At 39.2% G+C, this 19,589-nt stretch overlaps 1 protein-coding gene across 1 annotated transcript in view; it reads right to left on the reverse strand.

Annotated features, from left to right (window-relative positions):
• Nucleotides 1–19,589, reverse strand: part of slc23a2 (solute carrier family 23 member 2) — a 39,024-nt gene that overhangs the window by 12,302 nt on the left and 7,133 nt on the right. The window contains exons 2-6 of the mRNA XM_079348155.1: nucleotides 9,959–10,007; nucleotides 6,792–7,021; nucleotides 4,303–4,401; nucleotides 2,899–3,015; nucleotides 1,204–1,361 (exon numbers count right to left, since the gene is read on the reverse strand). Of these exons, the coding sequence (XP_079204281.1) occupies nucleotides 1,204–1,361; nucleotides 2,899–3,015; nucleotides 4,303–4,401; nucleotides 6,792–7,021; nucleotides 9,959–10,007 (653 nt within the window). The remainder of the gene's footprint in view (nucleotides 1–1,203; nucleotides 1,362–2,898; nucleotides 3,016–4,302; nucleotides 4,402–6,791; nucleotides 7,022–9,958; nucleotides 10,008–19,589) is intronic.

Genomic DNA, 19,589 nt, shown 5'->3' on the forward strand with positions numbered 1-19,589 from the left:
TGATAAGCTGATAACTGGTCTTAATTAGTGAAGGCCATGCTAACATGGAGTGAAAAAAAGCTTTGATTGGTACAAAAGACAAGACACATTTGTCGTTTGTTAAGCAAATGATGGGAGGGGTTTAACTATAGGATTTAGACCAGGTTTCCGGCCAGACCAGATCAGGTTATGCATGAGTAACCTGATAGCATCAAAGAACAACAGTATACAATGCTGTGATGACTAACAGGTACCGGTCGGTGTGAGAAAGAGGATCAGCTGGAGGGCTGGGCGAGGACATGAGAAATCAGGAGGAATGTGAGAAAGGAGTCAGCAGGAGTCTGACGTGAGCTGATATGAACAGTTATGTGTAACATGGGGATAAGTATAAGTATGTAGAAACATGGGGATCTGATCGTTTCCTCAAATGTGAATACCTGTCCGGCCAAAAGCAAGGAACAGCCCAGAAATCTAGACTGTAACTTCAGTGAAATCTGTGTTAATTGTCCAAAAGTGATGCAATTGTATAAGCATATAAGTCTCTTCCTCTTCTGTTTTTGTGTTGTAAATTCAGGAAATGCACACATTGTGCTCCTGGAAAGTTGACTTTCAACACTTGAAAAAAGAAAAAAAATCTTGAAAAGTTGCGTTATAGGATTGCAGTCACATGAACGAAACACAGAACCTAAAAGTCTGACTTAGCAAATATCCATAGCGTTTGCCATGTTTCCACATTTTTTTTGGAATGACTATGATTTCAACCCTAACCCTAAACAGCCAAAAAACAGGCTTAGAAAAACACTTTGACAGAGATGTAAAAAAAAGTGCCACTTATGTTACGAATAATTCTGCAATAACACAACTTGAGGTTTTTGGGGTTTTTTTACTGCTCAAGACGCAAATGTTGCCCATTTATGAGACTTCAATTACATCATATGAGCCTGCGATCATTGCTATTACACTTTGACATTAATTTACATCAAACTGACTTAAGTCCTGAGGTTTTGGGAATCCACCATGAAAAAAAAGTCTCTAAGTATCTACTTAATGCATCTACAGTACTTCAAAAACACCTCACTGTGACATGAAGAGGGAGGAACAAGAAAGAGGAGAATGCCTCTCGTCTTTAAGCGGTACTCAGGGATTAGAGGAGTGAAAGAAAAAAGGGGGAGGGTAGGTGGTAGTGTTGGCAGGAATCTTCTAGTGACTGAGTTGTGTGCTCACCTGCATCCTATTGTGGTCTGTAGCAGGGTGGTGATCCCTACGCAGAAGAAGATGGTCCCAATGAGCTGGCTGGTGGCCCACTGATCAAAGCCGACACACATCGCCTCAGCGAGAAGAAATGGCACTGCGATGGTTCCACTGAAACATGTCAAGTAGTGCTGCGAAGACAAGAAGAACAGTCAATTAATTACTGTCACAACAAGATGTTGGAGACAATGGTGCAAGCGAACGGCAAACCGCAGTCATATATTTGGTCCTGTAAAGTTGTAAGTGTATTTTAGGAAAACTCTAACAGAAAACTTGGTTTATCTTTAAATAAAAGCTACATTTTCTATTATTAGGAAAATTATCAGAAGGGATAACAAAGAAATAGTTTCACTTTTTTGGGGCTATAAGAGCAGCACTTCTGACACCTTTAATGACCCACCGGTTAAATGATATTAGGTCAATAATTACGTTAGTATCTTCCCTTTTAGTATATAGAGTTACAGATGTGCGTATGGACTAAATGTGAATTTAGATGTGTGCATGTATGTCCTATCGTTCTACTATATGTAGGCACATGAATTTATACACTGTTGCCTTTTATACTGTAATGATTTTGTATTCCTGTACCATAAATGTATCAGACATTGAACAGCTACTGTAACTGAGACTTGTGTAACCAGCTTGTTTTTTCTTCTCTTTTTGTTTTTTGGTGTGTTTTGTTTGTTTTTTTTAGTTTGTTTTTCCTCGGTTTGTAATTTTCTCTTTATGAAGAAAATCTTCAAAACCAAAAATATACAAAAAACACAATGTTATTTACAAATGGAATCAAAAGATTGGAATAGTTTAGAATGTATTTATTATATTATATTATACTTTATACCTGTCAGTCTGCTGTTTACATAACTCACTGCCTCTGATCACACATGTCACTTTAAATTCTTCACTGGTCACTTTAACCTGCGATTCACCGCACATTATTTCTTTATTGTCCTGCTGAGTTCACCCCATTATAGTCCTCTGTATATATCCCCTTATACTACTTTAAAACTTTTGTATTCATGTTACCATTTTATTCGTTTTTTTTTTGTTTTTTTTTGATTCTGTACTGCTGTTGCTGCAACGCCCGAATTTCCCCATTGGGGATCAATAAAGTTATATCTTATCTTATCTTAATTTGTGTTTTTATAGCTGTGTATGGATTACCTTATTTTATAGGCATTTCATTAAGTCCAAGTTGGAATATATTTACATTTTTTGTTCAAGCTTTTGTTTAGGTGGTGCTGAGGGTGTTGTCTTTCCTGAGTCTCACAGATATAAAGGAGCCACTGTATGATGACTAAGCAATAGAGAGAGAGGTGATAAAGGACTAATGTGTTTTTTCAGATATGAACACAACATGTCATTAACCCACTGACCAAACAACAACAGCTGCGGTGACCTAAATCAGATATCTGAGTCTATGTTCAGAAAGATAAAGAACAGTGTGGACGGTTGGATGTAAAACACAGCACTTAGATGATGAAACACACAGACAAAGTTATGACACTCTCTGATTACACGGGACACGTGTAGGTGGATGTTTTTCAGACGTTACTGTGAGACCAACGGGTCTGTTATTCATGGAAAGAAAACATTTTAATGATTGACAATACCTCCTTTAAGTCAGCCAAGATTTATGAACAAAAACAACACAGTCTGTAATTGTACCTGTAAGCCTAAGAACACACACAGGTACCAGGGTGGGGTGTCTTCAATGGTATAGATCATATCCATCCTCCTGGGGTCAATACTGTCTGTGCTGTCTAACGTCTCAGACATTGAGCTCTGAATAAACACGAGAAAAAGGAAAGATTATTTCTTCACTGTCATAACTGTCTTGACATGTTTATCTTGTCCTATACATTTCTCTTTAAGTGAAGGGTGAAAGGAGAAATAGGAATAAAAAAAAAGGATGTGGGTAAAATGCAAACACACAACTCTATTCTCTCAGCAAATAAAAATGCACAGTCATCATTACAACGACAGAAGAGAACAAGACAGAAAGCAGAAAAAAATAACATGTAGAGAGATTGATTAGTCAGCCCTTAGATTTTTTTTTTTTTTTTACACATCAGCATTTCTCTTTTGAGTTTGTGTTTTTCTGTTAAAAAAAGGATTTCAGTAAGTGTCTTGATTCACAAACAAATATAAACAAGTTCACTGTGTTGGAAATAAAACTCATAGTAAAAGGTACTGTCATTTTTAGAGGACAACACGAATGCAGGCTGTTCTGAAGATATCAATGAAAACTAGTTATGGACATCATAGTTTCCCCTGGCGCTTAAGTCACCTTAAAGAAAGCTAGTTCATTATGTCTCCCTTAATGAAACAGGAGAGCTCCATTTGTTTCAAATTCTACTGTGTAACATCAGCAATAAATCAAAGCTTCTTATAAACAGGTCACTCACTATACACTCACCGACCTGATGGACCCACTCACAAAAACTGTTCTAAGAGCAACATATTTCTAGTCAATTCCATGTCTACAATTATTTTATATTGAGAAATCATTGAACTCTGCTCTTTCATGTCCTCTCTGCACTATGAGAGCTGCTGACTCAAACATTTCCTGCAGCCTCTTTTAAGCTTCACGTTTAAAACAGGCAAAAGGCCAAACGCAATGGGACTTCAGATGTTCTTCATAACTGTTGTTACAAAACAAAGTTGTTTTTTTTTGCTCAATGTAATGTCATATAACAGCCACAGCAATCCTCCAGGGGAAACAGGCCGGAAACCAGCCATTTAGTCAACAAGGAACGTGCTCTAATGCTCTGCTACTGTGTGGAAAACTACTCCCTCCATGTGACTTCTATACTAAACAACGCTACTTTGTTTAGTCGCCCCATTAACTGATATGGTGTTCAAGGAGTGTTTACTGTATTAAACCACACAAGTTGTTGCTAAGGTAACCAAGAGCGTTGCTAACTTTACTTAAACTGTAAACATGAGGATTACATCCTCTATGTGGGGGAAAGGTGATGGATTCTCTGACTTTGTCTCATTCTTAATCTGCACTTAAATAACACTCTGACTCACCACTGAAATACAAAGTCTTTTTTTTCCTCTAGTTACCTTTTCAGCTCCTTGATTCTCCTTAGTGTAGATGGCCATCAGCTCTGTGTTCTCAGTATCCTGGTCTCCACTTGCCCCGCCCACTCCATTGACCACCACCTTCACACGGCAACAAGCATACACAGACAATTAAGAGTTTTAATATTTCCCCCTTTAGTCAATAAAGTATTAGACACGGTTATGTAAATGTTGACAGTACCACAGAGCATTCTGGAACCTACAGCAGATGTAGGATGACACTTTCTAAATACTTTTCATATTATGGGTTTGTTAGCCACAGGAAGAGACGGGAAAGGTGAAAGAGTGTGACAGTCTGAAACGTAAGTTTTAATAAATGTAAAAACAAAGAAACAGATTTGGCTGCTTGAAGACATGTATGCAGAAAAAGATTGAAGTACCTGAAAAAGACTGTACTCCCCAGAGCTTAAGTAAGAGAGCACAGTCTATCGAAGTTAAATTACTTGTATGTTTAACATACCTCGAGGTCAATAAAGCCGATTCTGATTCTTACATGTCATCTTAATCAAAAAAAAAGTGCAAGATGCAAAGAGATCAAAGGATTAAACTAGGCTCAACCTTTACCTTAAAGCAGCCAAAAGTGGATTCTACTGCCAAGATATGAATCTACAGCTCTATCATCACATCTGGCAGAAAAAAGTAAAGGATATACCTTTGACTGTTGTCATGCACGACTTCAACGCTTACATACCCAGAGGAAACACTAGAAGTGTTTTTTGATAGAATAAAATACATGAATATCTATAAGGTCAGGGTTACACAGGGACATAGAGGCAACATAAGAGATAAGGAAACTTTTTACTGCAGTGACAATAAAATAGTATTTGGAAGCTCTAAGTACTGTGCTTACAGTGAATGTATAAAGTTTATAAGGTGAATGCATAACGGGCCAACATTTACCTTGTAATACATTGTAAGGACAATGTGTTCAAAGATAAATGACCTTTGATTTTAAGTGATTGCTTCTACATAAAAAACAGAGTTAAAGAGCCATCAAAGTAGTTTTTATCTACACAAACTCCTACAATGGGGTTAATTAGACTTTGCTGCTGCCTCCTGAGGTTGTTGTAAAAAGCTGTGAATTTCTTCTTACAACACTGAAGGTGATTCCTGCTGAAAAAATGTGATTGCTGACTGCTCGACTTTCACCTTCACCAAAATGGTTGAGAACAGTTCCTATATTACTATGATGACGTTTCACTTTATTAACCACAAGCCACTTAAAATAGTACAAAAGTACAGAGCTTGAGTAAATGTTTCTGGTAAATTTCCACTAAGGGATTTGGATTTAAAAAAAAAAAAAGAAAGTTGTATGAAAACAATGTTTTGTGTGTTTTTGTATGAACTTGGTTATTTTTGAATATTGTGATAATTTATGGTTCTGACCTAAACACAAAGAAAACTACAGAAAGGAGGGACTGGAGCAGCATTTATGCATTTAGTGTGTGTGTGTGTGTGTGTGTGTGTGTGTGTGTGTGTGTGTGTGTGTGTGTGTGTGTGTGTGTGTGTGTGTGTGTGTGTGTGTGTGTGTGTGTGTGTGTGTGTGTGTGTGTGTGTGTGTGTGTGTGTGTGTGTGTGTGTGTGTGTGTGTGTGTGTGTGTGTGTGTGTGTGTGTGTGTGTGTGTGTGTGTGTGTGTGTGTGTGTGTGTGTGTGTGTGTGTGTGTGTGTGTGTGTGTGTGTGTGTGTGTGTGTGTGTGTGTGTGTGTGTGTGTGTGTGTGTGTGTGTGTGTGTGTGTGTGTGTGTGTGTGTGTGTGTGTGTGTGTGTGTGTGTGTGTGTGTGTGTGTGTGTGTGTGTGTGTGTGTGTGTGTGTGTGTGTGTGTGTGTGTGTGTGTGTGTGTGTGTGTGTGTGTGTGTGTGTGTGTGTGTGTGTGTGTGTGTGTGTGTGTGTGTGTGTGTGTGTGTGTGTGTGTGTGTGTGTGTGTGTGTGTGTGTGTGTGTGTGTGTGTGTGTGTGTGTGTGTGTGTGTGTGTGTGTGTGTGTGTGTGTGTGTGTGTGTGTGTGTGTGTGTGTGTGTGTGTGTGTGTGTGTGTGTGTGTGTGTGTGTGTGTGTGTGTGTGTGTGTGTGTGTGTGTGTGTGTGTGTGTGTGTGTGTGTGTGTGTGTGTGTGTGTGTGTGTGTGTGTGTGTGTGTGTGTGTGTGTGTGTGTGTGTGTGTGTGTGTGTGTGTGTGTGTGTGTGTGTGTGTGTGTGTGTGTGTGTGTGTGTGTGTGTGTGTGTGTGTGTGTGTGTGTGTGTGTGTGTGTGTGTGTGTGTGTGTGTGCGTGCCCGAGCCTGCAGCTAACAAAAGTAAGTTCCTGATAAAAAGGGGATGCCAAATCTGAGCACACAAGTCAAAGAAAGAGTGGAAGAGTCGGGAGAGGAAGGCTTAAGACAGTAATTATAAGGTTGGGTGAATGTCTTTGGTTTCTGTTACATGATGTGAAACTGCTTTGGGCATGGCCCATAACAACGGTGAAAACAGCCATGTACCGGTATTGGGTAGAAATCTGCTCCATGCTTGCTCTCCTCTTCATATTTTCCTCCCTCACTGCTGCTGTCCAACGACTTGGAGGTGGTATTCTTCCCCACACCCATGCTTGTGTCTTCGTTGTCCTCCTGTTCCTCCTCTTCTCTCTCGGTCCCTCCTCTGTCTCGCTCTGATGTGAAAACTGCAGACGAATCCTTCAGTCCGATCACATCGTCCAGGACTGCTTCACCTGCTTCGAAGAAAACAACAACAGACAAACCATGAGCGATTAGATCAATAAATCATTTGACAGGTTTCTGTCTCCTAAACTAACCCTCTTAATGACTGATCTCAGGTCAGGTAGTTTGTCTTTGATTCTCCAATCTGAAAGGCCAAAGAATATTAACTGCAAACATTTATCAAGTAAAACGGATTAATTGAAATTCTAGTTTTTGGCAAGATTTCTTTACTTTTCCTGATTTTTATTTTAGCTGCGACAGATTATGTGGGATTATTGACACCATACGTTTTAGCCTGAGGTGATACATCAATCCAAAGTTTCAACAGCTAATCAAGTTTCTGATTACTGATCTTTTAAGTAACCTTTCAGGGAATTAACTTGATTTAAGAAATAATAATGGACAATTTGTTTCAGTAGTACCAAGGAAAAGAAATAAGAAGAGCATTCTTAGTAAAACACGGTTACTTGCTGCCAACACCAATCACTGCCAACACATCTCACAGGCACAAAAAGAGAGGAGGTGGGGAAAGCTATATAGAAGAGAGATTATGCAAGGGCCAGGGAAGAGTAGTGGAAGATGAGCAGTAGTTGAGTAGAGCAGAGGAACAGAATGATAAAAGAGGAGAGGAGGTGAAAAAGTTAGAGGAGGTGGACAGAGAGGACAAAGAGTTTATCCTGAAAGCTGTGCTTCTGTATCTTTTCATTTGTGATTTTTTTTTTGTTCCTGTGAAATCAAAATCCTGAGCTACATCGTCTGGTCCTTCCCTGTCTTTTTGCTAAAGCTGCAATAATTTGAAAGTATGATTAAGTGTCACTCCCTAAAAGTGCAAGAATCTCAAGTATGAGAAAGTGAAATGTTTCCAAGATCAAAGTGTTGAGAGCTGTCACTCAAATATCTGATCATTAGAAAGAAAGAGGTTTCAGCTGTGGGTGCATCAGGTCATCCTAAAATCAAGAAAGCACTGAAGCTTGTACATGTAATCAAATTGTTTTAAATAGATGCACAGACAGTTTTAAGACCTAAAATAGGAATTCAACATAAACTGAAATCAGAGCTGATCATTGTTCAGGAAATATATTACACAGCATTTTGTTGATTATATGTGAGGGATGATCGCTGTACGCGACTGATCATCTATATCCACAAAAAGAAATTTTAAACAGAGGAAGGATTTTTTTTTTAACCATTCTTTGTGCACATACATGTTTAGTGGCTACTTCATTCAGTCAATGCAGAAGTTTGTGTTGCAGCACTTTCAGGTAGAGCCCGGATGGACTGATCAGCCAGTATTAGCATATCAAGTGACTATCTTTTTGGCTAATTTCATTTCCAATATGGCCAATATTACTAAATGTATTCACCAGTCAGTTAGCATTTCATTTTAGTGTCACTGTATCACACTCACAGTTCTCTTTGTGGGCTGTATGGATTAAAACAAGCCCCATCACTTATCATCACAGTGTTTGATAACTGCATTTGAGGGATTAATGCAAAAAAATATGTCCATTTGTATTTATCCGTCTCCACAGATAGATCTACAAAAGCTATCGGCCCACATATCCGTATTGGATTTTTTCCTATTCCTAAATGTGATATCGGCTCCAGAAATCTCACATCGGTTGGGCGCTTCTTTCAGGCATTACTTTTTTACTTTGTCTCGAACAGCATGAAACGGTCACATACTAACACAACAAAGTAATAAAAACTGGAGATTAGTTACATTTCAAAAGCCACTATTAATTCCCGTTGGAACACCTTATACATTAATCAGTTTAACAAAGGATTAGACTGCATTTATGTTTTTTATCTTTCCAAAAATGCACCTAAAATTAGCTTGACAACTACAGGGAAACTTCCTAACATAATAAAGACTAAGACATTGAACAAGTACTCTCTGACCTAAGCTATAAAACATATTGGTGTACTACAGTGAAAGTATTCTTGTCTGGAAGTCACAGAGTGGTTAAACCGACAAAATGTGTTAAGCAATAAACCTGGCACCACCATTCACTACACTTACAGAGTTGAAAGAATGTGTTGTTGTTGTAACATCCTCTTCATCTTAAGGCTCATTTAGAAGACTCATGTGACAGTCAAATGCCAACACACGAACCATATCCCATTGTAACTCAAACACTAGAACTGTACTTCATCATCAGCGATGGCTGAGGTTCACTCAAGAACAAGTGTTGCAACACAAAAGACTATTTCAATCTCACTTTAGTAATGTCAAGCTAAGCCTCAGAATAAACAAAGAATCTCCGATGGATAAGAGTGAACTTAGCAGGATCATGTTCCCAGCATCACAATGGACTTTTATGCCAAGCTTTTATTTCAGGATTGAAAAGTTCATTTCATTTACGACTAAGAGGCAGTGTTATAAAACCAACCCTGTCGACATTGATCATATACAATAGTGTTATTACAACTTTCTAATACCAACACGTTTGTTTAGCTTCTTTCTCCGATCCCTTTTTCATTAAGGGGTCCAGTTGATAAACCACTGTGATTTTCAAGCATTCTTTCATGGTTATCAAAACAAAGATTCTTGGCAAACAGTTTAGTCCCGAGCAAATGACGTCATATAAGATGTAGAAGTGTATGAATAGAAATCTGGGAACATGTCTCACAAGTACTTTGAATCCAAATTAAAAACAACTTTGAAACTAAAATTTTGTATGAACCATTTTAAAACTGTAAGATCTGTTATTTTACAGAGGTACATATTTTTTGACATGAACACATTTGTTTCATAAAATATTTTTTATGTTTTTCAACAAAAAGAATCACATTCACTGTCAGCTCTACAACCCACAAGGAACGGTCTAAATCAACAGTAGAAGCACTGAGACCACCTCTCCTCTGTGTCATATTTACTTTATTTTATTTTAAAAATCTCCTTTCCCATCGACTGCTTGCAGTGTAAAATGTTGGGATAGGTGTTATACCTAGTTGAAACATCCCATCACTCCTGTCAAGCTGGGCGGCTGGGAGCATCTGTGTGGAAGGGGCAAGAAAAAGAGGGAGAGGAAGAAGAAGGCAGCAGGAAGGCAGAGTGGAAAGAAGAGGCCGGGGAAGAAGCAGAGGGGGAAGAGGAGGAACAGTAGGGGGGTCAAGGATAAGGAGGAGGAGGGAGGTAAGACATAAGTTAATTTGACAGACAGCATTTAATCACATGCAAAAGTTAGTGTGTAGCCTTAATGATGTGTTGAGTTTAACTCAGACTCTCAATGAAGTGTAGATTTATAAAGGTGGCAAATGTGAATTGTGATGCAATTAGGTTTTCTCCCCTATAGAGGGAGACTGTTATTTAAGAAATATGATAGATTAAAAAAAAAAAAAAAAAAGGCTCAGACAGATGTATCCAACCGAAGTACACCTTACACAGAAAAAGCACAATTTGAATGAGCATGTCATTACTTTTTGTCAAGCCACTCTCCAAGTCATGCTTAGCACGATTGTGTTGAAAAATGAATGCTTGCTGAGATGCTTGGTGGCGATTATTATCCCATCCTGTCCCTAATGCACGCAAAGCAGGCAAATGATGCTCGAGAGGATATAATGTACAGTTTTTTAAAAAAGTACCCTTTGGAATGGATTCTGCATAAAGTGGTCATAAAATGTGTTCTTATCTTCATCTAAGTCAGACTAACACAGTCTGCTTAAACTAATACCACACAAACTATTGTATGTTTTCATGTTTTTATTGAACACAATATGTGACCAACAACAGTGCAGGGAGAAAAAAGGACATGACCCCTATGCTATTCTTGGCTTCTTGAGGAGTCAGAACAACCTGGAGTCCAGTCAATGAGATGAGATTGGAGGTGTTGGTTAAAGTCCTGTCCTGCCCATTAAAAAACACACAGCAGTGCTTGCTATTCTCAAGAAGCATTGGCTGCTTTGAACCATGCCTCACACGAAAGAGATCTCAGATGACCAACGATTAAGAATTGTTAACTTACATCAAGCTGTAAAGGGTTGAAAGCCTTGATGTTCATCTGTCTCGATAAGACAAATTGTCTATATGGAGAAAGTTTAGTACTGTTGCTTCCCTCCCTAGAAGTGACCGTCCTGTAAAGATGACTGCAAGAGCACAGCGCAGAATGCTCAATGAGATGAAGAAGAATCTTGAATATCAGCTAAAGACATCTCTGTTGATGAATCTGTGATAGGTCAAAGACTAAACAAGAATGGAGTTCATGGGAGGACACCACGGAGGAAGCCACTGCTGTCCAAAAAAACATTGCTGCACGTTTGAAGTTTGTGCAAAAGAACACCCGGATGTTCCACAGCACTACAGGCAAAACATCCTGTGGACAGATGAAACCAAAGTTAAGTTGTTTGAAGGAACCCACAACACTAAGTGTGGAGAGAAAAGGCACCGCACGACATCAAAACGTCATCCCAACTGTGAAGAATGGTGGAGGGGGCATCACGGTTCAGGACTGCTGAACCACTGGACGTGGACAGATTGCAATCATCGATGGGAAAAAATTAATTCCCAACTTTATCAAGACATTTTTCAGGAAAACTGAAGGTCATCTGTCCACCGATTGAAGTTCAACACAAGATGGGTGATGTAATAAGACAATGACCCAAAGCACAGAAGTAAGAACGATTCACACCAGACATCCAAAGAATACTGCTACACTGAAAACGTTTTGGAAAGAGGAATGGTCCAAAATTCTTCCCAAGCGTTGTGCAGGTCTGATCAGCAACTACAGGAAACGTTTTGTTGAAGTTATTACTGCCAAAGAGGGTCAACCAGTTAATAAATCAAAGGGTTCACATACTTTTACTTGCAACTGTAAGTAGCAGAAGTAATCAGATGTTGATCCTCTTTAGAAAACATCACTCCTCAAAGACAACCTTTCCTTTCCAGCTGTTGTCTTATTTGATAGCAGCTGGACATTTGCTTACTGAAGAAATAAATGTGCACATCATTTTTATAGCACTGTTCAAGTTAGTTATGTAAAGGCTGGGTTACCTTAGTAACCAACTACTGTACCATTATACTGTGCAGATCAAAAACACAATATTCTACATTTACAATAACGTCACTCAAAAATATAAAGTAACTTATTATTATTTATTTGTTTAGAATGTGATTTAAAATTCAGAAGAAATTCAGTGAATATGTTGTGAAGCAGAAGAGAGCACATACAGAACTGACCTCAAAGCTTATAGCCTGAGGCTCTGTCAGTACTGAGAGTCACTTGTGAGATGTTGAACATGACAGAAAAATGTCCCCGCAGCCCCTGGGTCACTTCTACTGTGATGAGAACCGAGCAAACACCAGAAGAGCGAGGCCGGAGAAACTCTACTCATCTGTGTTTTCAGTCTGGTGATGTTGAACATAAACACACAAAACCTTAGAAAACCAGAAGACAGAACTGCAGCCAGAGAAGAGAGAACTGAAACTGAGTTTGTGTGATTAGAGGGGACATCCACCTAAAATAACACATCAAATTAAAAGCAGAGAAAATGTGTGTGTTTGCTTGTTAGGGATCAAACACGGAGGAAAGTCACTACAGAAAAATGAGAGCGTGGAGGAACAAAGACGCCGGGGTGGTAATTTTAACTCATCCCAAAATATGCAGGCTGGTGGACACAGTTGCCGTCTGGCTCTATAACCATGGTAACCGGATCTGTGGATCCATGTGTAGGCTTGTGTTATATAGTGCGGGATGCCCCCACCCCCGGCCAAGGTTTTAACACCAGATGTTTGTGTTGGTTCTTTATCTCAGTTGCTAAATCTGTGTGTGTATCAAGTCCATCCCTTCAAGGTGCCGGTCTACAGTTAAGTCATATGTTTTGGACTCTTCAAAGCCTGAAGCTGGTTAAGAGTAATGGAAAGTTTTGTTTCTCATTCATGAAAATTAACATTGCGAATCTGTGTTTTTTGAAAATGTGAATTTGTTAGTTGATGATTTTTTTCACAGAAAAAAGAGAGAAAAAGTCTATTACTGTTGTGACACGAATCACACCTGGTAGAAATAATAACTTCTGCCTCTCCATTGTCACATCATATCACTGACCTGAATGTTTTAAACTGTAAATTAGTTACATGACAGGTAACCACAGTGTTATCAAACACTCCAACGTTTGGTAAGTTTCCATCCAGTCAAGTTGAACAAGTAAATTAACTCTTCTGGAAACAACAAAGCTCTTTCATTACTGATGTAACACTGCCAAAGCAAAAAACAAAAAAAAACTGTGACATAACCCAGACTTACGTTTGTGTAACATGGAACGACGCACGCACGGGTGTGTGCGTGCGTGTGTAAAGCTACACGTGCAGATGTTAGCTGAGACAGCGTTCAACAGTTTACATGTAAGGACACACGTGAGGGTTTCCTATTTCACCATGAGGGGAGTGTGTACCAAAAAAAACGGCTGCAAGGTCATGTTTACATTGGTCAACTTCCTGCCAGTGGAGCAGAGGTGAATGGAGATTGTTTCAGGGACAGCAGGCTGCTCACACAGAATGTTTCACGAAGCAGAAAGACAAACTCTGTCATACGTGTCATTGAGACTAAAGCTAAACTATCTTATTGTGTAGTGCTCAAATATGCTTATTAGATCCCATCACACACACACCTTTATTTGGACTCTTTCTCTGAAGAGTTACCGCTCTGCACAAATAATTACCTGGAAATTAAAACAGCAGAAAAAAACCTCATCAATACTCCAACATCTAATGTACGCTATTATAAGGTCTAGAAAAGAACAAATCCTCAAAAGTTTGGGGGATTGTCTGAAAAAAGAGGCCTAGATATGTTCTTAATTATCATTATTTAATAGATTACCTGTAAAGCTGAAACACTTAACCCTTCGTCTCAAGCTATAATCAAGAGTAATTAGCTTGTTTTCCCTCATTCAAAACACGTGAAGTGGATACCAACCCCAGACACATGTGCACACATGCAGGCATATTCATTTTTAATGGAGCAGTAGACAAAGAAGAAAGTGCACATGTGCGGGATGTTCTGCTTTTATAACTCGATTATGTCATCTGAGCAGATCACTGGGAGCTTTTTTTTCTCGAGTTTTTCACTGTACACACCTCAACCATAATGGGATATTTGTCTTCACTTGTTTTATCAAAAGGAATAGAAGAAGGTTTATAATGAAACAAGCCGACCGCTTTGGGCTCAGGCTCCCACTGGTGACCATATGTTGTTCACAGATGTGGATTAGTCTGTCGCTGCTCCTAAATGATAGGAATAGTAAAGGCAACAGTTTGTCAGTGTGATACAGTATATGGCTCTTACCCAACTATAAGTCACGTGTAATTTTGATCATCTAAGTGACACTACTGTACACCTGTATAAAAGCTACAAATATGTAAAGACAATATACAGTGTAATGGAGTACTGTATTTACTTTGCAGCAACTAATGATTGCAGATACATGACAAATGTCTTTGGCATAACTGCAGTTCTATGTCTGCTGCTTCAGCACCACGAACAGCTCCGAGGGTTTATGAAAAGACAAACCTGTTAGACTAGCTACAGTATATGGCAGAGCCGTGATCGGGGCCAATGATCGTAACCGTCATAAAACCAACACAGATAAAAGGTCAGTGACTTAGGGACCGTACAACAACATTCATCAACTAAACCCCCGTCTCAGCGCCCTGCTGCTGCGGTTTGAACGGGCGTAGAGATTGTAGATGGGGATTGCATTAGAAGTTTTATCAGCAAGTAATGAAGTCATCCTCCACATAAACTGTGTTGTCTCTTATTTTGTACTGTTAGCTGGTCTGAGGCCAGAATCATCCTACTTCCTTTGACACACAGCTTATCAGCAGGTGCACTCCCATGCTGTTCTGTACACACATATCATTCTCAGTTTAAGAAACTAAAGCAGCGGGAAACACGGTTACATTTAGATCAGGAGAATAGAGATGTTCAGCATTTCCAGTTCACACGCCAACACTTACGCCCACACAGCATGCTATCAGCAGCACATTGGGCGTTAAAGGTTAGCTACAGAAAAAAGGGATTGTTGTTTTTTTTACAGTGGTTCTCAGACAAAGTTGGCCTTAACTGTAACATTACACAATACTTATAGGTTTTTCAACCTCCCACAGGCTCTGGCTTTTTCATCAAGCCCAGCAGGGATACTTAAGAATTACAGGTATCCATTATTGCTTCAAGTATATTAAATTCTTTAAGTCAACGTCCAGCTGTTATACAGAATGGAGCTACCAGTTACACTTGCAAGTCTAATAAATGTGAAGGCATAGTTCATTCTAAAAGTACTTTAACACTTTTTTTATAAGCAGCATATAACACATAACATGAGACACCAACTGTTTTCATACAAACAAGTTACTCAGTTACATTAGGTGTGGGTCATGACAGTAAAATGTTGATTGTACTCTGTTACAGTGCTAAACGGGTCAAGAGCTGAACAGAGGTCTTACAACCAAGTCCTGCTTGTCAACACTTTTAACCAAAGATGTGCACATTTTGTAATGACCGTAGGAAATCTCCCTAAACGAGGCCCATCTCATTCACTCTCATTGTCCTGCTTAGCATTACTTGCATTATTGCTGTAAAAAACAAAGTCTGTTTATGAAAGTCAACAAAGAAAAATGACCTGTCTGTAGGAGAAAAAACTAAACAGGAAGTAAGAGGAAGAGGAGCTAGCGTTGGGACACTGGCAGACATAATGGTAAGGACTGCTCTCTGGAGGGTTTCCCAGTTGATTATTGCCTAGAGTGCCAAGAGACTCTGGAATCTGTTTTTCATTATTCTTTATATTTAACATTTGCTTCTTATACTTTTATTTAAGCGTTTGTTATTTTAGCCTTGTTTCGCATGTTAAATGTTACAACACCAAAACTCTAAGACAAATTTCTTGTTTATGTAAATGTACCTGGCAATAAAAAACTATTTTGAATCGCCACTGTAACATTGTGAGGCCCAATACATTATAGTGATCTGCAACATAAGATCCTCTCATGCACACTGTGCATCAGAGGAATTTAAATAATGATCTGCACGGACATTTAGGGCTCGACATTATAACTGGTGGCCCGGACACACGATTGAAAGCCACCAAGCGACCTGATTGCATGTTTGGGGCATTTTCATAGCCTTTATTGTAGAGGAGGACATAATGTTCTCGTGCATTGTGGTTCAATGGTGGAGCCAGGGATCTTGAAAAGCAACGACAACATGGAATCAGACATGTTAACTACATTTTTTTTTGATGAGTGACAGAATGTAACATGGGATTTGAATTGCCCCCGCGGACAAATAAAGTTTTTTGAGACACATTAGTAACTGTAAAAATCGATGGCAATACTGTCCAAAAGTTAAAATTTTGGCTTCTGCCGTTCACGGCAGAATCATCTGAAGCTATGTTGCCTTTACAAACAAGGAGAACGCATGGGTACAATGAAAGAGGAGCTAATATACGTTTTGCCAAAAATACTATCATATCATCCTTTATTCATTTACTGTACCAAAGCTGCTGTCCATCTGTAGTCTATCATCTGCAGGAATCTAAAGCTGTGACTGGCAGGTAATGATTATGAATTTGAGACATTGTCCGTCGATGACTGTAATAATCCAAGAAAATCATGTGCTTCACTGTGTCCACCACACAGCACCACACTTTTATTTTAATACAGGAAGACCCTGCCCCTAAAAACCTACCAGACTGCGTGAAATGCATAAATAAAGACCAACTTCCTGAAAGAAGAAGCGTGCAGGTCAAACCCCAGAAGGTCTAACAGACACTTCAAAAGGAGGAAGGCTGACTGATGATGCTTCAATGTTCATGAGCACATGAAGTGGTCATGAACAAAGTAGGGGAGCAGTGTGTCAGGAGATTAGAGCAGCAGTAGATATAAATGGTGAGTGCAACACTTAAGCCTGATGTAGTTGACTTATTTCGAGAGCAAAGACTTTGTATGGCACCATCTTGTGGAAGAGCGGTTCTCTGCCAGCTCAAACTGATCCCTCGTTCAAACAACACCCATCTTTTACTGATGGATGATCTCAACAAACCAAATACTGAAGACAAATGTTGTGGTTTATGTGACCTTTTCTTCGATGAAATGAGGACGCAACAAACAAAGCAAAACAAATAAGGCTCAGAGAGATAAGGAGGTATCAGTGGGTGAGGCTCCACAGCACATACCTGATAATACAGCAGCTAGTTCAAGGATTCTCACATATAATTCACTGTGCTCTGCATATCTTCCTCCCTCCAATACAGCCAAGGATCTTATTCTAGTTTGCAGTTCAACAGAGAGCTAAGAACGTCCTTCAAAGCTCCAGTCACACTCAATTGTGATTTACTTATCTCATCAGTTTAACATACACACGCACCGGTCAGATAAAAGAAGGAATTTGAAGAAGCCAACACTGGATTTATGAGGTGGAAAATGTTTGACCTTGTGCCTAGTTTGTTTAACATGCTGAAACATCTCTGCTAGCATTGCCTTCATCATGACCCGCTTATCACAAAAGAACAGACATCCACGGTATGACAGCCACTGTGATGGCATGAAAAAGAAAAAAAAAGTGGCATCGAATTGTCAATCCATTTACAGGATGATTTATTAAACATGCACATATTGAAGGATTTTAAAGAAGTTCAAGAGAACTCCTCAAATGTGGATGTTTTAAGGTTTTCTTTTAAAGTGAATAATCCAATACTTTTCGTTTATGGATCACTGTTCAGCAGATCAATTGTTCAATTCAAGTTTCAAGCAGATCTAACTGAAGGTAAAATGGTATTAGCTCCTTGAACGTGAATACTACAGGAACATTTAATAATCAACATAGCAGCTGAAGATTTATTTACTCTCCTTCAATTGAACAAACTCGGAAGCAGGATGAAGACAGCCATGTGACACCCACACATCGTAGAGGATGTTTCGTGGCTCACTAGAACAGGGGACGTTAGCAACAACTAATAAGGCTCTGGGAGATAAAGAGGTCTCTCTGGGTGAGGCTCCTCAGCCTTCAAGGTATAATAAGGTCCTATTCTTCTACATGTTAAACAGGTTGAGTCTGAACAACACATTGTGAATGGTTTATCTAAAATCTACCTCTATCCCACTTTTCCAGCCTCGCACAGTTCCCCAGTGGGCTGTTCATCATGAGTCCAGTTTGGCTCCAGATTTCTGCCTCAAAAATTGACTTTTATTTTTGTCTTTCCACAGTAATTTTGCCAACCCACGATGAGTTAACGTAGGGGCTTTTGTAATATTCAATAAAACCATGAGTAACGTATTTAGCTGCTCTTTGGAAACATAACAAAGGGTGAGTCTTTTACTGCTTTTTGTTAACTGAAGTTTAGTTGAATTTCCCTCGGGATCAATAAAGTATCTATCTATCTATCTATCTGTCATTGTCTCTTTTTCATGTGACTTCAAATGGATTCTCGACCGGCATGTGTATCTGTTGAGGAGACACAATGAGGAATTAAAATATCTGACCTTGTTCTCTGGGAAGATATGAGCAGATAATTAACTTTACACTTGCAGTTCTAGACATTTGGGCACTTTGTGCTTGCTTTACGTCAGTGATTCAATTTAAAAAAGGTTGAGTGATCCAGTTGAGCCTTGATACTTCTCATCACTTAACTCTTTTTTCAAAGACTATGGAAATGGGCCTTTTAAAAGCAGTAGTTCGGTTACAGCTGTAACAGTATAAAATAAACGTTTACAGAAAATGCTTGTAGTTTTCTGTTTTCCAGAGTGATGTTTTTAAAGGACACTGAAGTTTAGTTGATAGCTTCCTTTAGCTGGAATTAAGTTCAAACTCTGAAAGTGGGCACATGGTGAACATCCCCACGTCATCTCTCTGTTACTTACCGGTACACTGCCTTGTTGCCTTATCGCATTATGTTGGTGAAGAAATGAACAGTCGGAATATAAATGTTTTAAACAAAAGTTTACGTTTACCACAAGTGATAAAATACCGAAACATGGCATGAAGCACAGAAATCGCTTCATCTCGATTTTTACCATTGTTGAAAGCCAAACTTTTAATAGAAATTGAAAATGCGCAGAACTGGGGGCGCTGGTGGCTCAGCGGCAGTGCGCATGTCCCCATGTATTGAGGCTACCGTCCTCACGCCGGTGGCCGGGTTCGTGTCCGGCCTGTGGCTCCTTTCCCGCATGTCTCTCCCCACTCTCTCTCCCTGATTTCCGCCTCTGTCCACTTTCCTCCCTCTATAATAAAGGCAAAATAAATCTTTAAAAAAAAGAAATTGCGCAGAACTAGTTCAAGTTGTACTCAACTGTCAAGTAAACATGTATACGGTATCTCAAGTGTCACATGACTAGCTACAGTGGAGCATGAAACACTGACAGTTTAACTCAGGTCTTTATATTTTAACGAGGCCTATATGGCAGACACAAAACAATATAAAAACGGAGCCTCTGTCAGACACCAGATAAACAACACTAAAGACAGTCCAGGCAAAACAGCCTAGTCTTTTTTTTATATACACAGTGCCTTGCGAAAGTATTCGGCCCCCTTGAATTTTTCGACCTTTTGCCACATTTCAGGCTTCAAACATAAAGATATAAAACTGTATTTTTTT

Source organism: Symphodus melops, assembly GCF_947650265.1.
Source record: "Symphodus melops genome assembly, chromosome: 1".
NCBI lineage: Eukaryota > Metazoa > Chordata > Actinopteri > Labriformes > Labridae > Symphodus > Symphodus melops.